We start from the raw sequence: 27,800 nt of genomic DNA, 5'->3' as shown, positions 1-27,800 counted from the left end.
CTCCTCCCGCCTCTGCCCCTCCCAGCCCGGACTCAGCACCGCGCTGGGCGCAGTCTGACAGGAACGGGACGGAGCCAAGATGGCGGCGGCCGACGGCGACGACTCTCTCTACCCCATCGCGGTGCTCATAGACGAGCTCCGCAATGAGGATGTTCAGGTCCGGAGGCCACGGGAGACTTGGGGGAGGCGGGGTGGGGGGCCAGGGGGCACGGGCGACCCTCGCGGAGAAGGCTCGGTGTTCGCTGGGAGTGGCGGAAGGGGGAGGCGGCCAATCAGCGTCCAGCTCTTATCTGTCCGGGTGCCCGGAATCGATGAGACGGCGCCGGGGATTGGGGGTGGGCCCCGCGGAGGGCGGGAGCGAGGGCCGCCCTGGAGGGTCCCGGGCCTGCCCCAGTGCGCGCGGCTGTCGGGGGCCGAGGCGGCGGCGGCCCGTCAGGGGGTGGTCGGCCGGCCGGCTTGGGGTTGGGGGAGGGCTCGGGGCTCGGCGGCGGCTGCTGCATGACCCCCCCGGGGGTTTGGGTCCGACTGCCGGGGGGGTGGGGGCGGGCACCTGATTGTTCCGACCCGGGTAGGTTTTTCTCCGTCTGGCTTTCGGCGACTGGGCCTCCGCGCTGTGGGTGGGGTCAGCTCCCCAAATCGGGACTGAGAGGTGAAGGCTGTCGTCCCAATGTCTCCCCGCTTTGCCGGTTCTGGGTTTTTTTTGTTTGTTTTTGTTGTTTTGAGGGTCAGCTAGCGAAGATACCCCACCTTCAACGGGGGAAACTTGCTCAATTTAGGAACGAATGAAAGAGGTGGAATCCCGCCCGGCTCCTGGGACCCTCCCGTTGTCCGGGGCGCGGACAGTTTACTAAACGGGCTGACAGTTGTGAGTGGGACCGGGAGGCACTGAGAGGAGTCCACGGTTTTGCCCCCCCCCCCCCCCCATATTCACCTCCCACCCGCCGCGTGACCTTGGGCAGGTGACTTCCCTGCTCGGGGCGACTCTGCTTTCCATAAAAGTGTAGGCAAATAATCATAAATAATAGTCCCGGCCTCTTTAGGGGGATGAGGAGGGACTGAACGAGTGAATACAACTGTAATAGCCCCGGCCGGTGTGGCTCAGTGGATAGAGCGTCCGCCTGCGGACTGTGGGATCCGGGGGTTCAATCCCGGCCAAGGGCACATGCCTGGGTTTGCGGGATCGATCCCCAGTGGGGGGGCGTGCAGGAGGCAGCCGATCAGTGATTCTCTCTCAACATTGATGTTTCTATCTCTCTCCTTCTCCCTTCCTCTCTGAAATCAATAAAGAAATATATTTTTTTAAAATTTTAAATAAAAAAAAAATACAACTGTAATAGAACGGTGTCCGGTCTCTTGTAAAGAGCCCAATAAATGGTAGCTCTAATGATTGGGAGTCAGGGCGGAAGCGGTCCCGTCTGCCCTCGGGGCCTCAGTTTCCCTGTTTATGAAACTGAGCCTGTGGTCCTGGGCCCAGCCGCTGGGGTTCTGGAATGACACACGCCGTGGTGGTGCCGCCAGCCGGCTCTTCCTCTTGCTCATTGGCACTGAGCCCTGGTTTGCTCTCCTCTCCGGTGGAGCTAATGATCTAGGTCAGCGGTTCTCAACCTGTGGGTCGCGACCCCTTTGGCGGTCGAGCGACCCTTTCACGGGGGTCTCCTAAGACCCTCCTGCATATCAGATATTTACATGACGATTCATCACAGTAGCAACATTACAGTTATGAAGTAGCAACGAAAATAATTTTATGGTTGGGTCACAACATGAGGAACTGTATTTAAAGGGCCAGAAGGTTGAGAACCACTGATTCTAGCTCATAGGGCCGCTGTATGAACGAACTCCTTTGTTCATGGGACACCTGCCACATGTCAGGTACGGTGCTGAGGATGTAGTGGTGACATCAGTTGTTACGCAAGAGACAGCGGTGAGACAGCGGAATACATGAATAACGCATGTGCGATGTGATGGGAAGGAGACAGTAGGATGTTGTGATAGTGACTCCGTAGTTTGGGGGTGGCGGGAGCTCTACTCTGCGGAGGGCACTGTTCTAGGCACAGGGAACCAGACAGACTCTTGGCCTCTCAGAGCTGACCTTGTAGTGAGGGGAAACCGACATGAACAACAGGATCAATTAGTACAATGTGCCCTGTGTTAGACGGGGATAAGTGCTAAGGAGGAAAATGAAGAGGCATTGGGAGTGCAGTTTTTAAGAGGGATCAAGAAAGCCTTGCTGCCCTGGCCGGTTTGGCTCAGTGGATAGAGCGTCGGCCTGCGAACTGGAGGGTCCCGGGTTCAATTCCGGTCGGGAGCATGTTCCTTGGTTGGGGGCACATCCCCAGTGGGGGGTGTGCAGGAGGCAGCTGATCGATGTTTCTCTCTCATCGATGTTTCTAACTGTCTCTCTCCCTTCCTCTCTGTAAAGAATCAATAAAATATATTAAAAAAACAACAACAACAAAAAGAAAGGCCTTGCTGAGAAGGTGATGTTTGAGCAAAGACCTGAAGGAGGAGGCAAGGGAAGGGGCAGAGTACACAGCAGGCTCGAAGTGGGCCCGCCAGGGGAGGCCCCTGTGAGGATGCAGACTTTAAGAGGGGACCCAAAGGACACCGCTCCCCGAGGAAGCTGGGGAAGAGCCTGCCAGGAGGAAAGAGCAGGCAGGTAATGACAGGAGTTTTGTCCACCGGGGGCATTTGGTAAAGTCTGGAGACCTTTTGGAAGGTCACGACTGGGGGAGTGTTACTGGATTCTGGTGAATAGAGGTCAGGAAAGCTGCTAAGCCTCCTACAGGTCACAGGACAGCCCCCACAGCAAAGAATTATCTGCCCCAAATGTCCAGCGTGGTGAGACTGAGAGCAGCCCTGGTCCAGGAAGCTCCTGAGGCAAATTGAGTGGCTTAAAAGGGCTCCACTGAATTCTCTTAGAGTTCTGGGAGTCGGAAGTCTCATGGGCCTCACTGGGCGCTCATGTAGGTGTTGGCGGGGCTGCTTCCTTTCTGGAGTCTGTAGGGGAGAATCCGTTTTCTTGCCTCTTCCACCTGCCAGAGGCTGCCTGCATTCTTTTTTATTTTTATTTTTTTTTATTGCTTTTAGATAGAGAGGAAGGGAGAGGAAGAGAGAGAAAAACATCAGTGATGAGAGAGAAACTTTGATTGGGTGCCTCCTGTACTCCCCTCCCCCCTGGGGATCACGTTCACAATCTGGGCATGTGCCTTGACTGGGAATCGAACCAGTGACCTCTTGGTTCATTGGTCGACGCTCAACCACTGAGCCACACCAGCCCGGCAACTGCCTGTGTTCTTGGCTGTGGTCCCTTGCTCCATCCTTAAAGGAAAGCCTAGGCCTGGAGGTGATGCACGGGAGGCAGTTCTGTGGGAGGACGCAGACCGGGTCTGGCCACGTTATGAGTTACTCAACCCTCCTGGGCCTTGATTGTCTTGTTAAATGGGAAAAAAGGGTAGAAGACACACTAGGCCAGGTTATTGTGAGGATTAAATGATTTGTAAAGACACACAGTTGCTAGCTACTGTCTAAGACCTTGCAATAGCATGCCGTGTCCACATCTTAGAAACAGGGCATGACAGGCTCCCACGCCTTTTTATAGTGCCTGGGCACTCGGTGAAACAGAACTAGAATTAAGGCTGCCCTCTGAGAATTTAAACCAGAAAAGAAGTTGGTAAAATGCTGATGAGGAACATGGGTTCGCGTTCCAGGCTCTGTCACAAATTCACTAGGTGACCTGCGTTCCCTCCCTGTGCCTCAGTTTCCTAGACTGTAAAATAAACACAGAGGTGGTACTAAGAGAGAACATGTGTAAAGTCCTGAACTTCATACAGAGCAAGCACTCTTTAAATGGTCAGGTTTCTTAGTGATACTAATAGCTACTCTATATCAGAAATGTGACAGAGAACCCAACCCATAGTCACTGTAACAAGTAAAGGTTCATTTTCCCTGTTATTACTAACAAGGATATTACGTAATTGGGTCAGAGTGTGCCCTTTTCACCTGCTTCCTGTGGTCACAAGCCTGCCGCAGCATCTGCTTTCACTAGGTCCTTGCTGAAAGCAGGGGCCATTCTAGGGCAGAGGTGCTCCGTGTCCTCCCTTCTCTCAAGGAGGAAAATCTTTCCTGGAAGCTCTTCGGCCAGCTTGCTCTTAATGTCTCTATCCAGAACTAGGTCATGTGCTGAGCTAGTTGGAATTAGGTTTGGCTGTAAGTAATAGGAAAACGCTAAATCAATGAGGCTTAAATGAGCTTGAAGTTTATTTCTGACTCATGATCAAAAAGTCTGGTGGCGCCTGACTGGCGTGGCTCAGTGGTTGAGCATGGACCTATGGACCAGGAGGTCACAGTTCGATTGCTGGTCAGGGCACATGCCCGGGTTGTGGGCTTGATCCCCAGTGTGGGGCGTGCAGGAGGCAGCTGATTAATGACTTTCTCTCATCATTGATGTTTCTATCTCCCTCTCCCTTTCTCTGTGGGAAAAAAAAAAAAAAAAGTCTGGTAGCAAGCCAAGCTGAAATGGTACTCTGTGGTGTTAGGGTGTCAGGCTTGCATGTCCTCCATTCTGCCCTCCCCATCCCCAGGTTACCTCAAGGTCCCAAGATGACTGCTAAAACCCCAGCCGTCATAGCTCCATTCCAGACAGAAAGGAAGGGAAAAGGCTGTCACCCAGTCTCCCCATAAGGACACTCCCTAGATGTCACACACGCCATTCCCACTTGGATTTCATTGGCCAGACGTTAATCTCATGGTAACATCCAGATGCAAAGGTGATTTGGAAATGTCTTGTCTTGGGGGTGGGGTGGGGTGGGGGTCATGTGCACAGCTGAAAAGCAAGGGTTAAGGAGCAGCAGCATAGCCAGTGTAGGAGCTCTTAACCTGGGGCCCATCTATATTCCCAGGGCAGGTCCATGAATTTGGATGAGAAGAATATTTTCACTAACCTCTAATTCAAATTTAACTTCTATTATGAACTCTAGTATTACAAGAGCATGTTGTAAGTAGCGTTAGCAAACCTGTGACTCTGTCCCCAGTGGAAATCATGACTGTTCCTAGCTCACTTCTAGTGTTTATGCTCACTTCTAGTTCAAAATTGTGGTTGTCATTAGACCTACCAAAGGGGTCCATGGGAGCCACCCCAACCTGCACCCCTCTCCCTCCCTTGATAAAAAACACACACTAGAAATACAGATTGTTGGTGGTTACTGGTTAAGAGCCAGCTGGCTAGGTTTCAGATCCCAGTTCTGCCACCTACGAGTGTGTGAGGTTTCTTAACCTCCCTGTGCCTTCCTTTTCTCTGCCATAAAATGGGTGATCCTATATTTACCTCACAGTTGTTTTGAGGATCAAATGAGTTAAAACATTGGCACACCAGGAACAGTGTCTGGCACATAGCAAGTACCATGGAAATATTTGCTGTCTTTTTTTTTTTCTGTCTTTATTCTGTCACTATGGGAGAAGGGAAAAGAGACCTTGGTGGACAGCTAGCCAACTGCCACTCGTGTCCTTTTTGGAGCCCAAAATAAACCAGGATCCTGCCCTTATTGACCTACGTCTGGTGCTAAGGTATTCCCAGTAGTATGTAACTTTGTACTCACAGTAACTTTCTGAGGGTAGGTATTATAATCCCATTTCACAGGTGAGAAAGTTGAGGCTCAAAAAGGTACAAAGTGTGGCCCCAGATCCTACAGCCAATATGCAAAGCAGCTTAGCCTTGAACTCAGGCAGTGAGGCTCCAAAGCGTCACCCTGTGCTGCCTTTTGTAAGCGTTTAAGGTGCTGTCTTCGCTGAAAGAAGCGGCAGATGTTCTTCATGAAATCCAAGGAGGGCAGTGGAAGGAAGGGGGCTCTGCACCATGGCAGGCACGGCCTGATTCTCACGGGCCCACCCTTTGGACATCTTTCCTAAGTGACAGCATGATGTTGAGATTTTGAGTCAGGGCACCTGGCTTTTGTCCTGGCTCTGCTGCTTTCCAGCAAGTGACAACATCCCTGTGGATCAGAGGATTCTAGTAATAATACCTACCTCAGAGCGGAGTTGTAAGGATTGAGTATGTTAATTATCCAAGCCAAGTCCTTGATTGCTGCCAAGCACATAGTAAGCTTCCGGTAACTGGTAGCTGCTCCTGCTTGTTACTGGCCTTATGATGATATTCTCTGGCACTCCTCGCTGTCCTCAGGGCTGCTGCTCGCCTGGGGTGGCCCTGGCTCATGTGTACGTTTCCCCATAGCCCAGCTGTCAGAGGAACCCAGAGACCCAGCTTGAAGGTGACAAAGGAAAGAAATAGGCAACTGGGTCACCGCTCCCCCTGACATTTTATTATGGAAGACTTCAAACATACAGAACACTGAAAGACTAGTGCAGGGGCCAGAAACTGCGGCCCGTAGGCCAGATCCAGCCCGCTGTCTACTTTTGCAAATAAACTTTTATTGGAACACAGTCATGCCCATTTGTTTACATGTCTGGTTCTGCGGCTGATTTTGTGCTGCAAGGACATAGTCAGGTAGTTGGGGCAGAGACCCTGTGGCCCGCAAAGCTGAAAACACTTTCTGGCAATTTACAGAGAGAGCCTCTGACTTCTGAGCTAGTGCAGTGAGTGCCATATACTTAGCAGCCAGGTTCGCTGTTAGTGTTCACCATGTTCAGGTTTTTAAAAAAATCTCTTCATTTTATTTTTTGGTTGAAAATAAGTTGCAGACCTTGTAATACTTAATTTCATCGAGTCCTTTTACAGTCAGGAAGGTGAGTTTTTGGACCCCCTCAAGCCCAGATAGTCCAAAAACGTAGTGACGTCGTATCAAAAATGTGTATGTGTGGGGGGTGTTTCTGAGGGGAGGCCACCTTAGCATTTCATCATAGAGTCTCCTCATTGTCTGTGATCCCAAAGGGATTTTTATTTTTAAAATATATTTTTGTTGATTTCAGAGAGGAAGGGAGAGGGAGAGAGATAGAAATATCAATGATGAGAGAGAATCATTGATCGGCTGGGATTGAGCCCACAACCCAGGCATCTGCCCTGACCGGGAATTGAACCCATGACCTGGTTCATACATAGATCGATGCTCAATCACTGAGCCATGCCAGCCAGGCCCTAAGGGGTTTTTATTTTTTTAAAAATATATTTTATTGATTTTTTACAGAGAGGAAGGGAGAGAGATAGAGAATTAGAAACATCGATGGGAGAGAAACATCAATCAGCTGCCTCCTGCACACCTCCCACTGGGGATGTGCTCGCAACCCAGGTACATGCCCTTCACCGGAATCAAACCTGCGACCTTTCAGTCCGCAGGCTGATGCTCTATCCACTGAGCCAAACCTGTTTTGGCCCTAAGGGCTTTTTAAACGGAACTTATTTGATGTGTCACTGGCACACCTCTCCGCAGTCGCCTTGGGCCCAGGAAAGGACAGGCTGAGGGAGCCCGGTCCCTTCTTGCCCTGCTTCTCCTTCCAGGAAGAGAGTTCCCACTTGTGCCTGGCAGTGGCTTACTCATGGGCGTGTCCCCTTCCCTGTCACACACATGATCTCATTGCATTCTGGCGATGGCACTGTGAGCCAGGAGGGGAGGCCCCTTTGTCAAGATGGAGAAACAAGTGGGGAGGAGTTCACAGCCAGCCAGGCCATCACAGCTAGTTCGGAGTCCCCACTCTCTCCGTGCTCACTTAGCCGCTGCCTCTGCCTCTCCGAGCCTCTTCGCACAGTGGGGAAAGGGGGTGTCAGTCGTGCTTACCTTCCTGCATCCAGAGGATCACATGAGGTCCCACTGGAGGCTCCGAGGAAACTCATGCCCCTCTCCTAGCTTCCGGTGGCTGCTGGCAGTTCTTGATATTCCTTGGTTTGTGGGCGCATCTTCCTCCGTCTTCACCTGGCCTTTCCCTCTCTGTGTCTCTGTGTCTTCTTTTCTAAGGGTTTAGGCCTCTGCAGAGAAAACCTGCTCTTCTGTGTATCTCCTTTACCCCTTTACTCTCACACACTTCCACTCAACACTTCTGACACCACATGTGTTCCCCACACCCAGCAACTCTCCGTGTCACCAGCTGGGAGCCCTGCTATTCATATTCAGTTCAGTTCAATTCAGTTCTGACACTGACCAGTTAGATCACACAGGCTAAGGGCTCAGTCCCATGAGACTGCCCCCCACACATACACACTTGAGACGCCAATGGCAAGTCCTCAGGTTACCCACAACTTCTGCCAGACATGGCTACAAATTAGAGGTTCCCTGACACCCTCCTTGGGTTTGATGATTGGCTAGAACAGCACACCGATCTCAGGGAAACACATTTACCAGTGTCTTCTGTGGTCAAGGATGCAGATGAGCGGTCACATGCAAAGGTACATAGGGCCGAGGTCTGGAAGGCCCAGAGTGTGGGAGCTTCTGTCCCTGTGGAGTTGGGGTGTTGTCACCCTTCCGGTGCTTGGATGTGTTCACCCACTCAGAAGCTCCCTGAAACCTCTCCTATTGGGGATTTATATGGAGGATTCGTGTGTAGGCATGATCATTAACTCTGTCTCCATCCCTCTCTGGAGAATGGAGGGTGTGGCTGAGAGGTCCAAGGTTCTACTCGTGGCTTGGTCTTTCTGGTGACCAGTCCCCATCCACAGTCACCTCATTAGAACAAAAGGCACACCAATCACTCAGGAAATTACCAGGCTTTAGGGGCTCTATGCCAGGAGCTGGGGGATAGGTTTCTCTTATTTCACAAGGGCTCCCTATCTTCACACTCACAGCTACACGGGCCAGCACTGGGACATGTCTTTCTGGGGCCACTATTCAGCCTATTACACTAGTGGTATTATTACTACTGCACAGCCACTCCTGTTTTTATAGCAATGTTGTTATAGTGCTGTTTATTCTGTTAGCATCACTGTCCGCCCACAGTCCTGAGTTTCATTCCTTGCTCCGTGCCATCTGAGCTGGGTGACCCTTCGAAGGTACTTGCTCCCCGAGCCCATTTCCACTCTGTAGAATTGAGCTCATAATCCTCTGACCCCAGGGTGATCGTGAGAGTTAAAAGACTGAGTGTGGGAGCGCAGAGTAAGTGCACCGTGACGTAGCTGCTGCTGTTACAGTGTGATGTGTAGTGTGCTCAGCAGTGCCCAGTGCAAGAGGGGACGAAAGCGGAGGCCTGTGGGGTGGGGGCGAGGCCAGGTGGGGTTTTACACGGAATTGGAAAGGGCCGCTGAGCGGGCATCGCCTCAGTAAGACCCCAAAGCTGCTTTGCTGAGGGGTTGCTCCCATGCTGACTTCATGACTGAAGGTCACAGAGGCACTTGGGAGGTGTTTGCCAAGTTATTATTTGGTGTCTTCACACACACTTAACTTTCAGGTGCTGTCGGACTCTCTTACAGCTGGGCTTGCTCACATTCTCCCCTTCTTTTCTTGTTCTCAATAGCTTCGCCTCAACAGCATCAAGAAGTTGTCCACCATCGCCTTGGCCCTCGGGGTGGAGAGGACCCGCAGTGAGCTTCTGCCCTTCCTGACAGGTAACCACGTGCACTTCTGGCTCATGTGGAGTGGGGGCTGTCAGGGTGGTGCCTGCTGGGTAAGGGGCCTCGCTGTGGATTTAACAGGTCGTGTGTGTCTGCCCTCTGCTAGACGTGGGTGCGCAGGGACTGTGAGGAGAAGTGCAGTCCTTCTCTGAAGGAATGATCTGGAATGTTAGGGGCAGGGATTGGGGGCAGGGGTCTGGAGACAGGTGTAGGCAGGTATGAATTGCAACTCCTACCATTAGAAGCTGAGTGACTTAGACTAGTTACTTCACTCTCTGTGTAGTGTTTTTATGTTATTATTAATCCTCACCGGAGCATATTTTCCATTGATTTTTTTTAGAGAGTGTGGAAAGGAGGGGGAGAGAGAGAGAGAAACATGGATGTGAGAAAAACACATCAATTGGTTGCCCCCTGCCTGCGCCCTGACTGGGGTCTGGGGCCTGCAACCGAGGTATGTGCCCTAGACCATAATCAAACCTGAGACCCTTTAGTCCAAGGACTGTCGATCTATCCACTGAGCCTGTGGCTTGGGCTCCCTGTAGTTTTTATGTGTAAAATGGGGATGAGCATATAATAATAATAATAATAATCACTGCCAAACCGGTTTGGCTCAGTGGATGGAGCGTCGGCCGGCGGACTGAAGGGTCCCAGGTTCGATTCCGGTCAAGGGCATGTACCTGGGTTGCGGGCACATCCCCAGTGGGAGATGTGCAGGAGGCAGCTGATCGGTGTTTCTCTCTCATCGATGTTTCTGGCTCTCTATCTCTCTCCCTTCCTCTCTGTAAAAAATCAATAAAATATATTAAAAAAATAATAATAATAATCACTAATACTTATTGTATGCCTGCCACATACCAGGCACTGTGCTAAATAAACCCTTTCTTGAGAGGATTGAGTTCATTCACCTAGAGTCCCTAGACCGGCACCTGTGCCCAGTAAATGTAAGTCACCATGGTAGGTAAGATTGCCGCCATTTTTTGGATGAGGCATGATGAGATGATCTATTTGCCCAAGGTCACACAGGAGCTGACTCGGAATGTTATCTAGTCATGCTGGCTCCAAACTCATGTGGTTAATGCGTCAGGGTCCGGACTACCTGGGTTCAAATGCAAGCTGTATATCACTTCTAGCTGACAGACCTCAGGCGATGTATTTCACATCTGCCTGCCTCCTATTCTTCATGTGTGACGTGGGCATAATAGCATAACCTGACAGGACAATGAAATAGATACCAGGAAACGGTACCCAGCATGTGGTAAGTGCTGCTTAAATGTGAATGAGTAGCCTGTCTTGAGCACTCCTGTCAGCGAAGGTGTAGGCACAGCCCTTAGGACAATGTCTGACACCAATCACTAGTAAATCCTCTCTTCCCGTGATTCCCATGACAACTCTATACTAATTAAAACCACAGCTAAAGCCTCAGTCCCACAGTCAGCATCTGCACACGTGACGCAGAGCAGATGGCCCCGAACCAGGTGGCTTGCTCTGATGAACTGTTGGAGAGACTTGAGAGCTTTGGAATGCTGAGACAGGGACGACCTCTGAGGCTGCAGGGGACAAGGGGTGTGGCACAGAGTATAACAAAGGGTTAAATAGTTGCAGAGAGAGAAAGAGTTGGAGAGACCTGGGTTTGAAACACAGCGGTGCCACCAACCTCCAGCCTGCTGGACAAACCTGGCCCAGTTCCCTCACCTGTAAGAGTCGGACCTAACTCAGGGTTGTTGGGAGGATGAAGTGCTGCTGGTAATTCTGTAATAGGCCTTGGGGAAGGCAGGCCAGGGTGGGAAACCGGCAGGAGGAAACAGCAAATGGAGGCAGGCTGGGACCTGGGGATTCACTGGGACAGGCACAGTGGCAGGTGGGTGATGGTGGGTTGGAATTTGCTGGCCTTGGGTGCCAGGTAGCAGTTTGGGTTTAATCCAGTAGATGAAGGCAGGGCAGCCATTATAGATAGTTGGTGGAGGGTGGGGGCATGAGATGGACAAAACTAAACCTAGCGGGCAGGCAGAGTTGTATTGAGGGGCGGGATGGGTGAAAGAAGGCCAGAGGCAGGATGTCAACTTGGCAGACAACAACTAAGAGCAGAGATGCTGGGGCTGGGCTGTCTGCGTTCAGTCCTCGCCTCAATGGGCTTCATTGCCTCATCTGTAAAATGGAAATAATCGTCAGACAGATGGGGGCCATTGTGAAGGTTCAGGGAGTTTAATGTATGTGTTATCTTTATTACATTGTAGAGTCACATAATTGAAGAGAAAGGTTTCTTTGGGCTGCTGTAATCCCAAATGACATCAGATTTTCTTTACTTTGGGCTTCAAGAGATTGCCAAATGTTCAAAATAGTAAATGGCAGATACACTGTCTTTCGGAAAAGCTCATACTGTTTCAGACTGAAAAGGTAAAAGTCCTGAGCTTCCACCTACAGAACGTTCAGAATCGACATTATGAGGGGAAAATTACCACCTAATGTCCCCGCTGTGTTAGAGAGACCAATGTTGGTAAATTTTGGCCGTAATTTGTGAGACATGGGTTGCCTGCACGGTGAGTCAAATCACATGCGAGTTTGTCGTGGAGCTGCAAAGTAACCTGTCACTTAAAGACTCGGATTCCTGTAACACTCGTTTCTGAAAATATGCTCAGAAATCCCAGGTTTGCCCTGAAAGCACTCCCTGGTTTTGTTGCAGAGACCTAGGAATGCAGGTTCCCTGAGACAGAGGAGAGTAGCCTTTAGGCCTAACATTTCAAGTACAGAAAAGAGGAGGAGCCCCACAAGGTGGGGGCAATGATGACACCATGAGAGGGTTTTGGTAAAGAGGTGACCCAGAGCTGGAACCCACCACTTCCACTCCCACCCCATTGTCCAGGGTATAGTTACGTGTCCATGCCACCTGCAGGGGAGCCTGGGAAATGTAGTCTGGATTGCCATAGGCCTGGCTTAACCTCAGGAAGTTAAGATGCTAGCATAGATGCTAAGGATGCAGCAGTTCCCACCACCTCAGGGAAGATAGGATGGAGCTGGAAGAGAATGGCGTTCAGGTTTAGCATCAGGACAGAGCATTTTCTTTTTATAAGACTTTATTTAAAAAATATATTTTTATTGATTTCAGAGAGGAAGGGAGAGGGAGGTAAACATCAATGATGAGAATCATCAATGGCTGCCTCCTGCATGCCCTCCATTGGGGATCAAGCCCGCAACCCGGGCATGTGCCCTGTCATCCGACCCAGACACATGCCTTGATCTCTGTGCCAGCCCAGGTGGAGGGTGGGGGCAGTGAGTGCCTATAGTTTGAGAAGCAGCATGAGGCTGCATGTTCCCAGCTTGGCTTCTTAAGGCGCTGGAGTCAGACTTTGGATGGGACTGGAACAGAGTCTGTTTTGGTCCCACAGACACCATCTACGATGAGGATGAGGTCCTCTTGGCCCTGGCGGAACAGCTGGGAACCTTCACCACGCTGGTTGGAGGCCCGGAGTATGTGCACTGCCTGCTGGTGAGTCTGGAGGCGGGGAAGTACTCTTGCCTTCCCCTTGGGGTTCAGGGAGGGGAGAATATAGGAGGTAATTGGAAGTCATCTCACAGTAGATGGGCTTTGTGCATTTAATTTAATCCAACAAGTTGGGGCTTTGGGTTAGGAGTCAGGCTAGCTTCTACCACTGATTTACTGTGTGACTTTTAAAAATTACTTAACCTCTCTGTGCTATCCTTTGCTCATCTCTAAGTGGAAGTCATTAACACCTATCTTTATAATTGAGCCTTAGCACAGTACTAGGCACATAGTACTATTAACAGGTGTTAGCTGCCATTGTCATGATGCCATGTGTTAGGAGGTCATGTCCACCCTTTGGGATAGGGAGAGTTTCCTTTTTATAGATGAGCCCAGAGGTTGGGCGTCTTGTGCAAAGTCGCACGGCTAGTACATGGCAGAGGTGGGATTCCAGGTATGTCCATTTGAGTCTCCCCCAGGCCCTACCCCACTGCCTGCCAGTCTGACCCTGTGCTTGGTGGTGGCCAGGGACATAGAGAAGGGTCAGATACTAACATTAAGTGCTATTTGGGAGAAGAGAAGGGAGGACCCCCGTTGGCCTCTGGGAGGTACACCAGTATGTGATTTGGGAAGAAAACACCTCAGGGGTGGCCCAGGCCCTTGGTTTCTCTCTGTTCCTCAGACCCCTTTTGGCCACTTTTGGAAAACCAGTGGGTAAAGCTGTGTTCCCCCTGTGGTGACAATGATGAGCTGGGAAGCAGCTGTCCTCCCCGGGCTACATGCCACGGTCTGCTCTCTCTGTCGTCCCCATCTGTCACCTGTGTCCAGTGCCTCATTCTCTTACCTGTCTGGGCCCTGGCAGTATTATCCTTTATGATTTCTTCCTACCTTCTTTTTTTTTTAATCCTCACCGGGGGATATTCTCTTCCATTGATTTCTAGAGAGAGAGGTGGAGGGGAAAGAGGGGAGAAGGAGAAACATTCATTTGAGAGAGACACATTGATTGGCTGCCTCCCACAAGATCCCCCACTTTAAACCTGAAACCCAGATCCCAGGCACTGGCCAGGACCACATGGGCCATTGCTCTAACCACTGAGTTACTGGCCAGGGCTCTTTCTGCCGCCTTATACCTGTAAGGCCACACTGGTCTTCAGACTACAGACCTCCAGGCCTTTATTTGAACAAAAAAGAATAGATTGAGTCTCCTTCATTACTGATTATAGTGGGGCCTTGACTTAGGAGTGTCCCGACTAATGAGTTTTTCGAGATATGAGCCGTCTCTCGGCCGATTTTTTGCTTTGAGTTGTGAGTTAAAATTCGGATTATGAGCCAGCTTCAGATACCCCACCGCTAGTTGTCACAGTGAATGCCACAACATCAGCCCAGTCTCACTCGTTCGCTTTTGATTTGACATACAAGTAATTTGAGTTACGAGCTCCGTCACGGAACGAATTAAACTCGTAAGTCAAGGCCCCACTGTACTGAGTTCCTGCCCTGTGCTAGGAGCTCTACTGGGCTCTGGGTACACAAAGGTGAGCAATCAGGTGTCCCTCCAGGCCTCACCCTGACAAATCAGTGAACAGTCACAGCCCCAGGTCCCCCACTAACATGAGCTCCTGATGCAGTCGCCTGTCAGAGACCAAAGCTGTGCTTTTCAACCCTCCAGGCCCTGGAGCAGGTGGCCTGGGTTAGAGGCTCTTACTTAGGCTGTCGGCTCAGGTCCCTCTTCTTTCAAATAAAGACAGAAACAGGACCTGCTTCCTAGGAGTCAGTGTGTTAGAACCACCCTCCTCCCCCGAGCTGGTGACGGTGGCCTCCTTGGGTCACCTAGTGTGTAGAGTTCCCGTCACTGTCACGAGGATTGTTGCACTCTGAGGCGCTAGTGGCAGCGGTGGACCTCTCCTCAGAAAGTGGTGTGTACAGTTTTGAGGTTCATGGACCACCCCACTGAAGCTCCCTGAAGGACCCCTAAATGAGGTCTGCATAAAGGCTTGTATGGGGTGATCACAGGTTTCTGGTTAGAAATGAACCCACAGAGGGGCTCAGGGTGGGGGCTCCAGGGCTGGGGATGGTGGGGAGGGAGCGTCTCGTGACCTCGTGCTCTGTGCCACAGCCACCCCTGGAGTCGCTGGCCACAGTGGAGGAGACGGTGGTGCGGGACAAGGCAGTGGAGTCCTTGCGGGCCATCTCGCACGAGCACTCGCCCTCCGACCTGGAGGCCCACTTCGTGCCGCTGGTGAAGCGGCTGGCGGGTGGCGACTGGTTCACCTCCCGAACCTCAGCCTGCGGCCTCTTCTCTGTCTGCTACCCCCGCGTGTCCAGCGCCGTCAAGGCAGAACTTCGACAGTGAGTCCCAGCTGTGGCCCCTGAAGCTCAGCCTTCCCTCCGCCTCGTCCGCTTCTCTCAAGCCCCAGCCCCTTGAGGCCTCCCAAGTTCCAAACACCCCTGAGCTCTCCCAGCCCCTGTCTTCCCCCCCTCGGAGAAGCTGTCACCAAGGACACTGCCTCTTGCTCAATTAGGAAATATAGATAATGACAGTTCCTTCCTCCCCTTGCTTCTTGCAAGGAAAGGATTACCGCATATAAAGTGCTCAGCAGAATCTAGCATATAAAAGCATGGACAAGTGACCCGTGGTGCTACCTGAGGCCTGCCCCGGTCCAGACCCTTGGCAGCCTCCTCTGCTCTCCACCGCTGGTCCTGATGCCCCAGGAAATTCCTTGCAGGGAGGACTTGCCTTTGGGAAGAATGAATGAACATGGTTTTAATTGGACGAGAACTTGCCCCTCCCTCTGAACTTCCGTCCACCCACCATTCCCCACACACTTTTTGAGCAGCAAGCCCAGGCCCTGAGCCCTTACTTACCCAGAGTATTGGTGGACAGCTGCCACATGTGCTTAGAGATGTGTGTTCCACCCCCTACGCCTCCAAGAGGAGCAGTCACTGCTGGAAAGGAAAACTTTTGAGTGGCCCAGACCAGCATCTCAGCTGCACAGTTTTATGTGGTTGTAATATAACCGGCACCTACCGTCCTCTACAGATTTATGTGCAGACAGATAGGCTGCCACGTGCTCACACACAGGAACTCATTTAAACCTCACAGTGCCCTTCACTGTCAGCTCCTTGTACAGGGCAGGGAAGACACAGAGGCATCATCACTTGCCCAAGGTCACCAGGCAAAGCCAGGACCTGCGTGGCTGCAGTCTGCTGGCTCCTCTGCCATGCTGCCTGCTGCCCGAGGTCCCAGGGACTCCTTCTCCTGAGCCCCATCCCATCCCGACCCCCAGGTACTTCCGGAACCTGTGCTCAGATGACACCCCCATGGTGCGGCGGGCCGCAGCCTCCAAGCTGGGGGAGTTCGCCAAGGTGCTGGAGCTGGACAACGTCAAGAGTGAGATCATCCCCATGTTCTCCAACCTGGCCTCTGACGAGCAGGTGGGTTCTGCTCCCGGCCCCTCCCCCCTCCCTCTGGCAGACCCTGCAGCAGGAGGTGAATCCGGTGCTAACCGGGCCTCTGCTGCCCTCTCCCCGCCCCTATCCTCTCTCCAGGACTCGGTGCGGCTGCTGGCTGTGGAGGCATGTGTGAACATCGCCCAGCTCCTGCCCCAGGAGGACCTGGAGGCCCTGGTGATGCCCACCCTGCGCCAGGCTGCTGAGGACAAGTCGTGGCGCGTCCGATACATGGTGGCTGACAAGTTCACAGAGGTAGGTGAGGGACTGTTGACACGTAGAAAGCAGGCTCTCAGAGGCTAAGGGCTGGGGCATGTATAGGAGTTGGGTTTTCTTTTACTGCAGTGGAATCACGGGGTGTTTGAGCTGTGGGAGCTCTGTGATCATCTTATTGGACCTCACTTCATGTGCCAACCTGGTTGGTTGATAGTGGCAGCTGGAAGCGCCATGGGGAGAAGGGCTCTGAGGGTCAGGTTCTGTGGGAAAGAGGCCCTAGGAGCAGAGAAGGGTAGCACGTGTCCGTTCCTGACTTCATCCAACTTTCTCTCCTTGGACAAAAGGGACGACATAGCCTGAATGAGTTTGCTGGGGCTTCCATCACAAAGCACCACACACTGCCCTGGCCAATGTGGCTCAGTGGATAGAGCATCAGCCTGCAGACTGAAGGGTCCCGGGTTTGATTCTGGTCAAGGGCACATGCCCAGGTTGCAGGCTAGATTCCCAGTAGGGGGCATGCAGGAGGCAGTCAATCAGTAATTCTCTCTCATCATTGATGTTTCTATGTCTCTCTCCCTCTCCCTTCCTCTCTGAAATCAATAAAAACATATTATAAAAAAAAAAAAAGATGAGCTCAAAAATGAAAAATAAAACGGTGAATAAAAGTTTCAAAACAAAACAAAGCACCACATGCTGAGTGTTCTGTTTCCCCACAGTTCAGGAGGCTACAGTTCTGAAGTCAAGGCGTCAGCCGGGTAGTTTCTCTGAGATTTCTCTCCTTGGCTGCAGATGGCCATTTCCTCCTGTGTCCTCACATGGTCGTCCCTCTGTGCATGTCTGTGACCTAATCTCCCCTTCTTGTAAGGACTCTAGTCATTTTGGAGTAGAGCCCACCCTATTGATCTCACTGCACTTTAACTTACTCTTCAAATACATTCACATTCTGAGGTCCTGGGGGGTTAAGATATCAACATGTGAATCTTGGTGGGGGGCACGGGTTAGCTCATCATACCGCCCAACAGCTTGACTGGTCAGAGTGACACCACCAGGCAAACAGAACAGGGACAAGACCCCACGCCTCTGACTCCCAGGACAGTGCTCTTCCCACGGGACCTGAATTTGCTTTGAGCCACCAACAATGCTGGGCGCTAGGGATCCATGACTCCAGCACATGCCCATCCACCAAGGAGCAGGCAGTCTGAAGGGGAAGGTCCAGTTAAATTTCATAGTCACATGTCACAGGTATCGGGCCCACAGGAATGTGGGGGTGGGCGCCGAGGAGAGGAGGTGGTGCCACAGCTGGTTCTAGAACATGAGTGGGTGAGAGCTGAGATGGAAGGGCGGCAAGTGCAAAGGGCCTGTGGCGGCCAGAGTAAATGCACCAGGAACCATCAGGGCCAGCTTTAGGGGGGCCCTTCAGGAAGGAAACTGGAGAGATGGGCACATCCAAGCAGAGAGACCTCGGTGCCTCTGCCCTGTGTCTCCCTCCCTCTTCCTGTAAGTATTTCCCCTGGTGTTTGCTGGGAGGACTCGGAGCCTGAGGATCTTTCCCCGGACTGCCGGTTTTCCCTGTGAAAATGTTAGCACAGCATGGCTGTGGGATTGCGGCTGCTGGGAGCCACAGCACCACTATGGAAGAGGCTCCTTCTGTACCTTGGCTACTGGACAGCACAGACGGTCCACACTGGGGTTAGATAAAAGCTCAGCTTTGTGAGAGCAGGGCGCACAATAGACACTCAGTAAGTGTCCATTACGTGAATACAATGGTAGCATTGGGTCCTTCAAGGCCTTCACTTGTTTGTTCCCTTCTGAGCCTCGAATCACTCTGATTTCTTCTGGGTCTTCAAGACCTAGCTTTGCAGAAGAACCCTGGTGCTGGGGGACAGGCAGGGCTCAGTATGCCTTCTTCCCTCGTAATTACAAACGTTCCACTGGTAACTAATCTTGAAAAAAAGAAAGAGGCCTTCATCAGTGTTTCTCGTTGGGCATCATCCCACTGAGAGGTCGCTGATTCAATTGCAAGTCAGGGTACATGCCTGGATTGCAGGCTCCATTCCCAGGAGGGGGGTGTGGATTGATGGTTCTCATCAGTGTTTCTCTCTCTCCCTCTAAAACCAATAAAAACATACTTTTAAAAAAATACATAAGTCAAACAGCGTGAGCTGCTATAGCCTCAGAATATTTTGGATTAAGTAACAGAAACCCAACCCAAGTTGCCTGAGCAGTATGGACGTCCCTTTTATTATTTTTTTCACATGGATTGCTACTACCATGCAGTAGGTACCCTTGTGGTCTTCATTTTGCTTTTGAGATATAAAGTGACTTGTTCAAGTGCACACAGTTGATAAGTAAGAGTAAGAATTTGAGCCAGACAGTTGGTGACCACTGCCCTACCCAGCCTGACTCCCCCACCATTGAGGAAACCACAGCTCAACGGCTCAGAAATTTGCCCGTGGTCACCCAGTGGTGCGGGGATTAGAACTTGGCAGTGACTCGAAGAATCGTATTCTTGCCCCTAGTTCTGCTGCCTTTAACTTTGATTTTGGTCTCATTTGTCCAGAGCGCTTGCCAAGCCTTCTCACTTTGCCCCACCTTCCCTTCCTGCAGCTCCAGAAAGCCGTGGGGCCGGAGATCACCAAGACAGACTTGGTCCCCGCCTTCCAGAACCTGATGAAGGACTGTGAGGCCGAGGTGAGGGCCGCAGCCTCCCACAAGGTCAAAGGTTGGTGCTGGCAACCAGAACACAGCAAGTGGGTGGGTGTCCATGGTGCTGGAGGTAAAACCAGGACATAGGTCTCACCTCCCCCTCCTCCCTCCCCCGTCCGCAGAATTCTGTGAAAATCTCTCAGCTGACTGTCGGGAGAATGTGATCATGACCCAGATCTTGCCCTGCATCAAGGTAACGGGGAATAGAGCAGACAGAGCTTACCAAAAAGAAAGGGTGGGGGTGGGGCTTTAGGGGCAGTCAGATGCAAACTGAGTTCTCAGCCCTCTGGACTGGGCCAGCTTGGGTTTGAAGTACTTGGAGACCCTGAAGGGAGGCAAAATAATTCCCCTGGTAGCCTGAGCTGTCCCCCGCTCCAGAGTGACAAGGGGAAAGGAGGCTGCGTTCAGGCTTCGTAGGACTCGGAGTTAATTGGCCACTAACCCTGTGGTTGTCCCTTCCTTCTCCCTCCCAGGAGCTGGTGTCAGATGCCAACCAACACGTCAAATCGGCCCTGGCCTCAGTCATCATGGGGCTCTCTCCCATCCTGGGCAAAGACAACACCATCGAGCACCTCCTGCCCCTCTTCCTGGCTCAGCTAAAGGATGAGGTGAGCCAAAACCGGTTTGGCTCAGTGGATAGAGCGTCAGCCTGCGAACTGAAAGGTCCCGGGTTCGATTCCGGTCAAGGGCATGTACCTGGGTTACGGGCACATCCCCTGTGGGAGATGTGCAGGAGGCAGCTGGTCGATGTTTCTCTCCCATCGATGTTTCTAACTATCTATCTCTCTCCCTTCCTCTCTGTAAAAAATCAATAAAATATATTTAAAAAAAAAAAAAAAAAAGGATGAGTTGAGGGCACCAGACAGGCTCTGGAACTTGTGGGTTTGCAGAGGTGACCAGTGAGTCAGCTGTTTTCCCAGATTGGCCAGGAATCTCCTAGAATCTCAACAGACACCAGATCTCTGATGAGTTGAATGTTTCTGGCCATGATGGGCTGTGCAGTCATTTGTCCATTTATTAGGCAGTTATCTTTCATGCCCTTACTCTGGGCTTGTCCTTTTCCTGGGCATTGAGAGTACCAAAAAAATAGTAATACTTTTTAAAAAATATGTTTTTATTTTTATTTTTTAATGCTTTTATTTTTTAGAGAGGGAAAGGGAAAGGGAGAGAGAGATAGAAACATTAATGAGAGAGAAACATTGATCAGCTGCCTCCTACACACCCCCTACTGGTGATGGAGCCTACAGTCCTGGCACATGCCCTGATTGGGAATTGAACCCGTGACTTCTTGGTGCTCAACCACTAAGCTACACTGGCTAGACACTAAGACAGTTTGATCCTTAGAGACCTTCAGCAGGCCAGTCCTTGGGAATGTGCCAGGCTATGTGCCTTTTCTTATAAGTTGCTTCACATACTTTATGAAACATAGGTGGGGGTCTGTATATATATGTATTATAAATCAGTGCTCATAATATTGGTAGACCACAGGAGTTCAAAAATATTTCTTTATTCCATTGTTCATTCTTTCAGCAAAAATGTATTGGACACCTGCTATGGGCCAGAGACTATGTTGGGTACTGGAGAGAGGAGGATGAATGAGACATGTTCCTTATGGAGCTCAAAGGCTAGCAGAGACAATAAAAGTAATAGAAATGGTCATGATAGCCAGGCCGGTGTGGCTCATTGGTTAATCATTGACCTGTGAACCAGGAGATCATGGTTCAATTTCTGTTCAGGGCATATGCCTGGATAGCGGGCTTGATCCCCTACTGGTGTGCATGAGGCAGCCAATCAATGATTCTCTCTTATCCTTGGTGTTTCTATCTCTTTCTCTCCCTTCCTCCCTCTCTGAAATCAATAAAAATGTATTAAGAAATAAAAGAAATGGTCATGATAAGCCCCCACGTGTTAAGCCCTTTGTGGAGCAGACACTGTGGAGGCACTAGAATAGCCTCCCCCTATTCAATGTTTCCATGTCACAGGTCGATATCCAGAAAGGTTAAGTCAAAGTGCCAAAGTGCTCCCAGCTAGCAAACAGCAGCGGGGGCGTTATTGCATGTCTGTTTTTTCCAGGGTTTCATATTTTTGCATTATGATTTCCTACAAATCCTTCAAACTGTCTGGATATTTTTAAAAATATGTTTTTATTGATTTCAGACAGAGAAAGGGAGAGGGACAGATAAAAACATCAATGATGAGAGAGAATCATTGATCGGCTGGCTGTCTCCTGCACACCCCATACTGGGGGTCGAGCCTGCAACCCGGGCATGTGCCCTGACCAAGAATTGAACCATGACCTCCTGGTTCATAGGTCGGTGCTCAACCACTGAGCCAAGCCAGCTGGGCTATCTGAACATTTCTTGTGCTGCTATTCTGAGATTTGAAAAGCTGCTTTGAAAAAATAATTTTTAAAAAAGGAAAAGCTGCTTTCACCTAATCCTCGTTGCTTGCTTTTCATGTGCTTTTAATGTGTCCCCAGAGCCCAGAGCTGGCCTGGGCAGTCGTGGGTCCTCAGGAGATGTCTGTCATACAGAGTTGGTGCAGTTCAGCATTTTCCCCCTGTCCTGGCTCACCATGCGCAGTGCATTCCCTCAGACCTCTCCTGTCCCCTCCTCAGTGTCCAGAGGTGCGGCTGAACATCATTTCCAACCTGGACTGCGTGAACGAGGTGATCGGCATCCGGCAGCTGTCCCAGTCCCTGCTCCCCGCCATCGTGGAACTGGCTGAGGATGCCAAGTGGCGGGTGCGGCTGGCCATCATTGAGTACATGCCCCTGCTGGCTGGACAGCTGGTGAGTGCGCGGCGGGGCCAGGCTCTAGTGCCGCTGCTGTGTGACGCGCTGTGACCGGAATCTGCAGGCTGTGAGGACTGTGGGGAGTGGGAGGAATAGAATGGGGTGAGGAAGAGAAGGGAAAGGAGCCCCTCAGGTGAAGCTGTCTGGGGGTGGGGATAGTTCCTTGAGGGTTTGCTGGAAACTACCCAGTCTCCCTCCATCCCTTACCTCCTTTTCTCCTGCAGGGGGTGGAGTTTTTTGATGAGAAACTCAACTCCTTGTGCATGGCCTGGCTCGTGGATCACGGTGAGTAGCTCCAGTGGCTGGAGGAGGGTGGGGCTCCAGGAAGATGGTGGCAGATTGGCTGGGGCCGGTGCAGGCTGTGGGAGGCTGGAGCCACTCTCCCGTCATCAGAGGCTCCTCAGTGGTGGACCAATTCCCTTGCTTTTTAGAATCCTGGAGAAGTGAAGGGTGCGAGGGGGACATAGCACATTTCCCAGGGGCTGTCTGGTGTAGTGGGAAGTCCCAGGGCCACCGAGCAGACAGCCCTGGGTTTGACTTTCACCTCCTGGCTTTTGAAGCTTAAGCAAGTCACCTACCATGTTCCTTCTGTGAGACCAGGGACTTCTCATCCAGTGGTTTAGGGCATTGCTCATTGTTCTCACTAAGACTGGTGAAAATAAAAGTTTGTCTGTATCAGCCACCATTCCAAGTACTACGTATTTAAATCCTTTCCCTGGGCTCAGCAATTCTTTTTGTTTTTAATATGTTTTTATTGATTTCAGAGATAGGAAGGGAGAGGGATATAGAGAGAGAAATATCAATGATGATAGAGAATCACCAATTGGCTGCCTACCTCGGGCCCCCTACTGGGGATCAAGCCTGTAGCCCAGGCATGTGTCCTGACCAGGAATCAAACCATGATCTCCTGGTTCATGGGTCAGTGCTCAAGCACTGAGTCACACCGGTCGGGAATGGGTATATCACTTCTTGCGGCCCATTGGCCCATCTGTGAAATGAGGCCAATAATGGAACCTGTGTCTGGGGGCTGTTGAGAGGCACTGCAGGCAAAGCAAAGCCCACATTTAGCCCATAATGAGCCCTTTCATCCTCTTGGAGCTCTTGGGTCCCCTGCATCCTGAGACCTAGGGGCTGCTCAGGTGGCAATAGTGAGCATGGCTGTTACCCGCATCAGTCCTTCACCGCCTGAAGCCTGCCCTCTTCCTCTCGCCCTCCTGCAGTCTATGCCATCCGCGAGGCGGCCACCAGCAACCTGAAGAAGCTGGTGGAGAAGTTCGGGAAGGACTGGGCCCATGCCACGATCATCCCCAAGGTCTTGGCCATGTCTGGGGATCCCAACTACCTGCACCGCATGACCACACTCTTCTGTATCAATGTGAGCACTCCCACCTGCCCACCGGCCTGTCCCTGGGAACCAGATGTATCTGGGAGAGGGAGGGTGGAGGGTCCTCAAGGGAGACACACCCTGCTTGGGAGTAGGGAAGTGGTGGGGACCTGGGTTGCAGGGATGAGTCCCAGGGAACTGCCGGCCAGAGATTGCACGTGCCCTTCCCCCACCCTCATCAGGGCCTCAGGGTGGGAACCCCAGGACAAGGGACACTTGGCCCACTGAAGCAGTGATAGCCAAACCTTTCTTGGTACCCTCTCCTTTCCCACAAATGTGCGTGTGTATTTATTTATGGTAGGATGGGGAAGTGTGCAGGCTCTAGAAACAGACCTAGTTTTGAATTCTAGCCCTGCTGTGCATTAGCAGTGGACCTTGGGAGACTGACCTGACTGCAAAGTGCTTGATTTTCTCACCTGAAAGGGTTCGTGCTGGCGGTCACAGTACCTTACGCATCAGGCTGTGCCGACAACCCGGCTGTACACGCAAAAGGCTCAGAACAGTTATGCTGTACAGAGCAAGTGCCCCTTTCTAGTCATGTCAGTAAACCATACACATAGCTAGAAATGGAAGGATAACATTTTAAAGCTATTATAACTATGTGTTCAGATAATTTCTATTCATGCCTCACCTTGGAGACCCCTGAACTAAGGAAGGGATCCCGGGGGTTAGGAATCAAGGCCCATCCCCAGAGGATGAAGGGAAGTCTGAGGACGGGAGATGGTCCGGGACACCTGGCCTGAGAATTTCCAGGGCAGGGAGTCAGTGGTGTTAGGAGGGTGTTAGGGGACATGGGGCTTCAGGAGAAAAACTGTCCCCAGAGTGGGTAACTGGGCTTAGAGTCCCCATGTTGTTCAGCTTTACCCTCAGGCCTGGTGGTCACCGAGGTGGCTTGGTCAGAGGAAGGAGGAAATGAAAGTTAGCCATGAACTTTGAATAATCACCCCTCTGCTACTCATTGACCCCCAGGTGCTGTCTGAGGTCTGTGGGCAGGACATCACCACCAAGCACATGCTGCCCACAGTGCTGCGGATGGCTGGGGACCCTGTCGCCAATGTCCGCTTCAACGTGGCCAAGTCCCTGCAGAAGATAGGGCCCATCCTGGACAACAGGTGAGGCTGGACCGACCCTTACACTCCAGCAGCACAGGTTCCGGTCATCTTCATTTTTGACCCTCAACCACTGACTCACTGTGACACTGCTGTAATGACAGTGTTGGCAGAATATTCAAAAAGCCAGGGGACAGGTTCAAGGGCACAGGAAAAGACCTGTGTGTCTGTCTTGTCACTGCAGTTCAGGGGGGAAACAGGTGTTCTCCATAGATGGCTGGGTCAGTTTGGTATGCGTGTGGGGGGCCAAAACCTCCCACTTGAGGGCATAAAAAATTAGAGCCCTAGCCAGTTTGGCTCAGTGGATAGAGCGTCTGCCTGCAGACCGAAGGGTCCCAGGTTTGATTCTGGTCAAGGTCATGTACCTCGGCTGCAGGTTCCTTCCAGGCCCGGGCCCTGGTCGGGGCTTCTGCAGGAGGCGACCAATTAATGTGCTTCTCTCATATTGATATTTCTCTCTATCTTTCCTTCTCTTTTCCACTCTCACAAAATCAATGGAAAAATATCCTTAGGTGAGGGTTAAAAAAAAAAAATGTAGAGATAACAGATCAGAACCAGAAAGTTAAAAAAAAAGAAAGATCTGCCCAGCTGCTGTGGCTCAGTGGTTGAGCATTTACCCATTCACCAAGAGGTCGCTGCTTCAATTTCCAGATCCCCAGGTTGTAGGCCCAATCCCCAGGAGGAGTGTGTAGGAGGCAGTGATCAATGTTCATCAAAATTTCTCTCTCTCTCCCTCTCCCTTTCTCTCTAAAATCAATAAAAATATTAAAATAGTAATAATAAAGATCCTAGAAGAAAGTGTCAGGAAATATTTTCAAGACTTCCAGTAGGCACGTATTTGTTAAATAGCTCACCAAAAAAAAAAACATTAATAATTGGCCTTCAATAAAAAAGGAATTTCATTGAGAGAATATTGTGAGAGTAAGATAGCAAGCCACTGACTAGGAGAATGTATTTGTACTACATATTTCTGACAGGACACTTTCTCCTGTTCTGCCACTCAGCATGACAAAGAAAACTCAAGAAAGAGATGGGCAGAAAAGAACTTGAGCAGGTCTTAGAAAAAGAGAACTCCAAACAGCCAGCGCGCATAAGAGCAGATGCTCAACATCACAGGCCATCAGGACAATGCAAAGGAAAACCCACCCCCGAATGGCTAAGCTTTAAGAAGCTCAGAGTCATTGGTGTTGGTAGGTGGGCTGCGGTTCTCTGCTGCGTTGCAGGCGGGGCCGTAGATGGAAACAGGCCCTGAAAATTGGTGGATTCTAGTGAAGGTTCACCCCTAGGAGCTGGCACGTCCGCTCCATGTTTCTTTCGAACAAAAGTGTGTTTGTGGTAGCTTTACTCCTGTTGCTGCTCATCAACAGTACAGTGGGCGAATTGTTCTTTATTCATACGAGGAAGACTATTCAGCAATGAAAAGGAACTCCTGCTATACTTGACAACGTAGCTGACTCTCACGACTCACGCCATTTTGTTGAGTGAGAAGTCAGACCCAAGAAAATGTATCCGACAATTCCATTTATATCAAGTTCACCATAGATAAAACAGATCTCGGTGACAGCAGGGAGAATATATGGCAGAGGAGAGGAGTTGTCACCTGGAAGGGGACACACACGCTGCCTGCCTCTCCAGTGTCTTTCTCTGCATTTGCTCCAGGACAAAACCGCACACCTTTAGTGCCCCTCTGAAGTCTACCTTTATTTCCCACCACGGTGGACTCTCAGTGCCGACGGATTCCCCCGGGCCCCTCACAGCAGAGCAGATGCCTCCCCTGGGCTGCTGGAGGGCCAAGTGCTTCCCTTGAGGGCCTGGCCCTTCCACTGTTCCTTATCATCAGTTGGCTGTGTCCCCCTCCTGGGCAAGAGTCAAGAGTGTTGGATTTACCTCTGCTCACATCTCATCCCTAGTAGGTCTCAGTACATAGGTTAAATAAATGAAGGACACCCATCTCTCGACCCCCAGAGCCTTGTGGGTTCTGTGATCCTCTGTCCCACTTGCCCAGACTGTCTGACCACTCTGTGCCTGTTCTGGGCCCCAAAGACTTCTTTTTTTTTTTTTTTTTTAATATATTTTATTGATTTTTTACAGAGAAGAAGGGAGAGAGATAGAGAGTTAGAAACATTGATGAGAGAGAAACATCGATCAGCTGCCTCCTGCACATCTCCCACTGGGGATGTGCTCACAACCCAGGTACATGCCCTTGACCGGAATCGAACCTGGGACCCTTCAGTCCGCAGGCCGGCGCTCTGTCCACTGAGCCAAACCGGTTTCGGCCCCAAAGACTTCTTAATTCCCATGTTTGCCTGTGTTTGTGGGCACCTCTTGCCTGGGCCTCTGCCCCCCTTATGCCCCCTCCGTGCCTGGCTCACCCGTTCCCATGCGTCCCCCCTGTCCTTCTAGCACGCTGCAGAGCGAGGTCAAGCCCATTCTAGAGAAGCTGACCCAGGACCAGGATGTGGACGTCAAGTACTTTGCCCAGGAGGCCCTGAGTGGTAAGGCTTTGAGGACTTGGGGACCCCAGTGGGAGGGTGGTGTGCAGGGAAGCACCTAGGCCTGGGGGCAGCGGCTCCTGGCAGGGGGAGATGCAGGAGCACTTGTGGGCAGGGGGCTTATTGTGGTTCTGACTCCCGCCTTTTCCTGTTTCCCCAGTTCTGTCTCTCGCCTGATGCTGGAAGAGGAGCCAACACCGGCCTCTGGTGTCCACCCCCTCCACCAAGTTCCTTCCTTGGGAGCCAGTGGGGGGGCTCTGGCTGTCACTCCCTGTGCATGGTCTAACCCCAGGCCCCTCACCCAGCACGGTTCCTCCTCTCCCCAGCCTGGGAATCCGACTTCTTACTGCCCACCCCCCGAGGAGCTGGGGGAGCACAAGGTGGGACAGGGCAGCAACCCTGGGAGGAAGGGGCAGCCACTCCCTCCTCGGGGGAAGAGAGGTGAGCATCCCAGGTCACTGGTTCCTGCTGCTGTCATAGGGACCCCCTGCCCAGTCTACTTCTCCACCTTCCTTCCTCCCCTCCAGTGGTTTTTTTGTGTCAACTGTGCCGTTTTTATTTTATTCCTTTCTTTTTCCCTTTTCACAGAGAAATAAAGATATAGAAATAGCTGGTCCTCTGGTCTTAGTCACTAACATGGGGGTGAGGAGGGCTCCATGTCAGGGCCTGGTCTCTTCCCTTCCCTCC

The 27,800-nt window shown here is 51.4% G+C and overlaps 1 protein-coding gene across 1 annotated transcript; it reads left to right on the top strand.

Annotated features, from left to right (window-relative positions):
* Nucleotides 1-27,723, top strand: PPP2R1A (protein phosphatase 2 scaffold subunit Aalpha). Its single transcript, XM_070401843.1, has 15 exons — nucleotides 1-157; nucleotides 9,391-9,481; nucleotides 12,871-12,971; nucleotides 15,079-15,311; nucleotides 16,250-16,397; nucleotides 16,512-16,667; nucleotides 19,236-19,350; nucleotides 19,457-19,527; nucleotides 19,808-19,942; nucleotides 21,952-22,125; nucleotides 22,353-22,413; nucleotides 23,349-23,503; nucleotides 24,482-24,624; nucleotides 27,025-27,116; nucleotides 27,274-27,723. Exons 1-15 carry the CDS (start codon nucleotides 80-82, stop codon nucleotides 27,288-27,290), a joined length of 1,770 nt encoding a protein of 589 aa, XP_070257944.1. The 5' UTR covers nucleotides 1-79; the 3' UTR covers nucleotides 27,291-27,723.
* The last annotated feature ends 77 nt before the right edge of the window (nucleotides 27,724-27,800 follow it).

Source organism: Myotis yumanensis, unplaced genomic scaffold (genome assembly GCF_028538775.1).
Source record: "Myotis yumanensis isolate MYYU_CA2020_CCGP unplaced genomic scaffold, mMyoYum1.0.hap1 SCAF_23, whole genome shotgun sequence".
NCBI lineage: Eukaryota > Metazoa > Chordata > Mammalia > Chiroptera > Vespertilionidae > Myotis > Myotis yumanensis.
The sequence above is the reverse complement of the archived record's forward strand: the minus strand, read 5'-3'. Positions and strand labels throughout refer to the sequence as shown.

What these genes read in the sequence shown, in the direction of transcription:
- PPP2R1A (XM_070401843.1), top strand. Translation starts at nt 80, where the DNA reads ATGGCGGCGGCCGACGGCGACGACTCTCTCTACCCCATCGCGGTGCTC. An exon ending in TGGCTGACAAGTTCACAGAG is followed by an intron (nt 16,668 to 19,235) that starts GTAGGTGAGGGA and finishes CCCTTCCTGCAG; the next exon opens with CTCCAGAAAGCCGTGGGGCC. An exon ending in GGCCTGGCTCGTGGATCACG is followed by an intron (nt 22,414 to 23,348) that starts GTGAGTAGCTCC and finishes GCCCTCCTGCAG; the next exon opens with TCTATGCCATCCGCGAGGCG.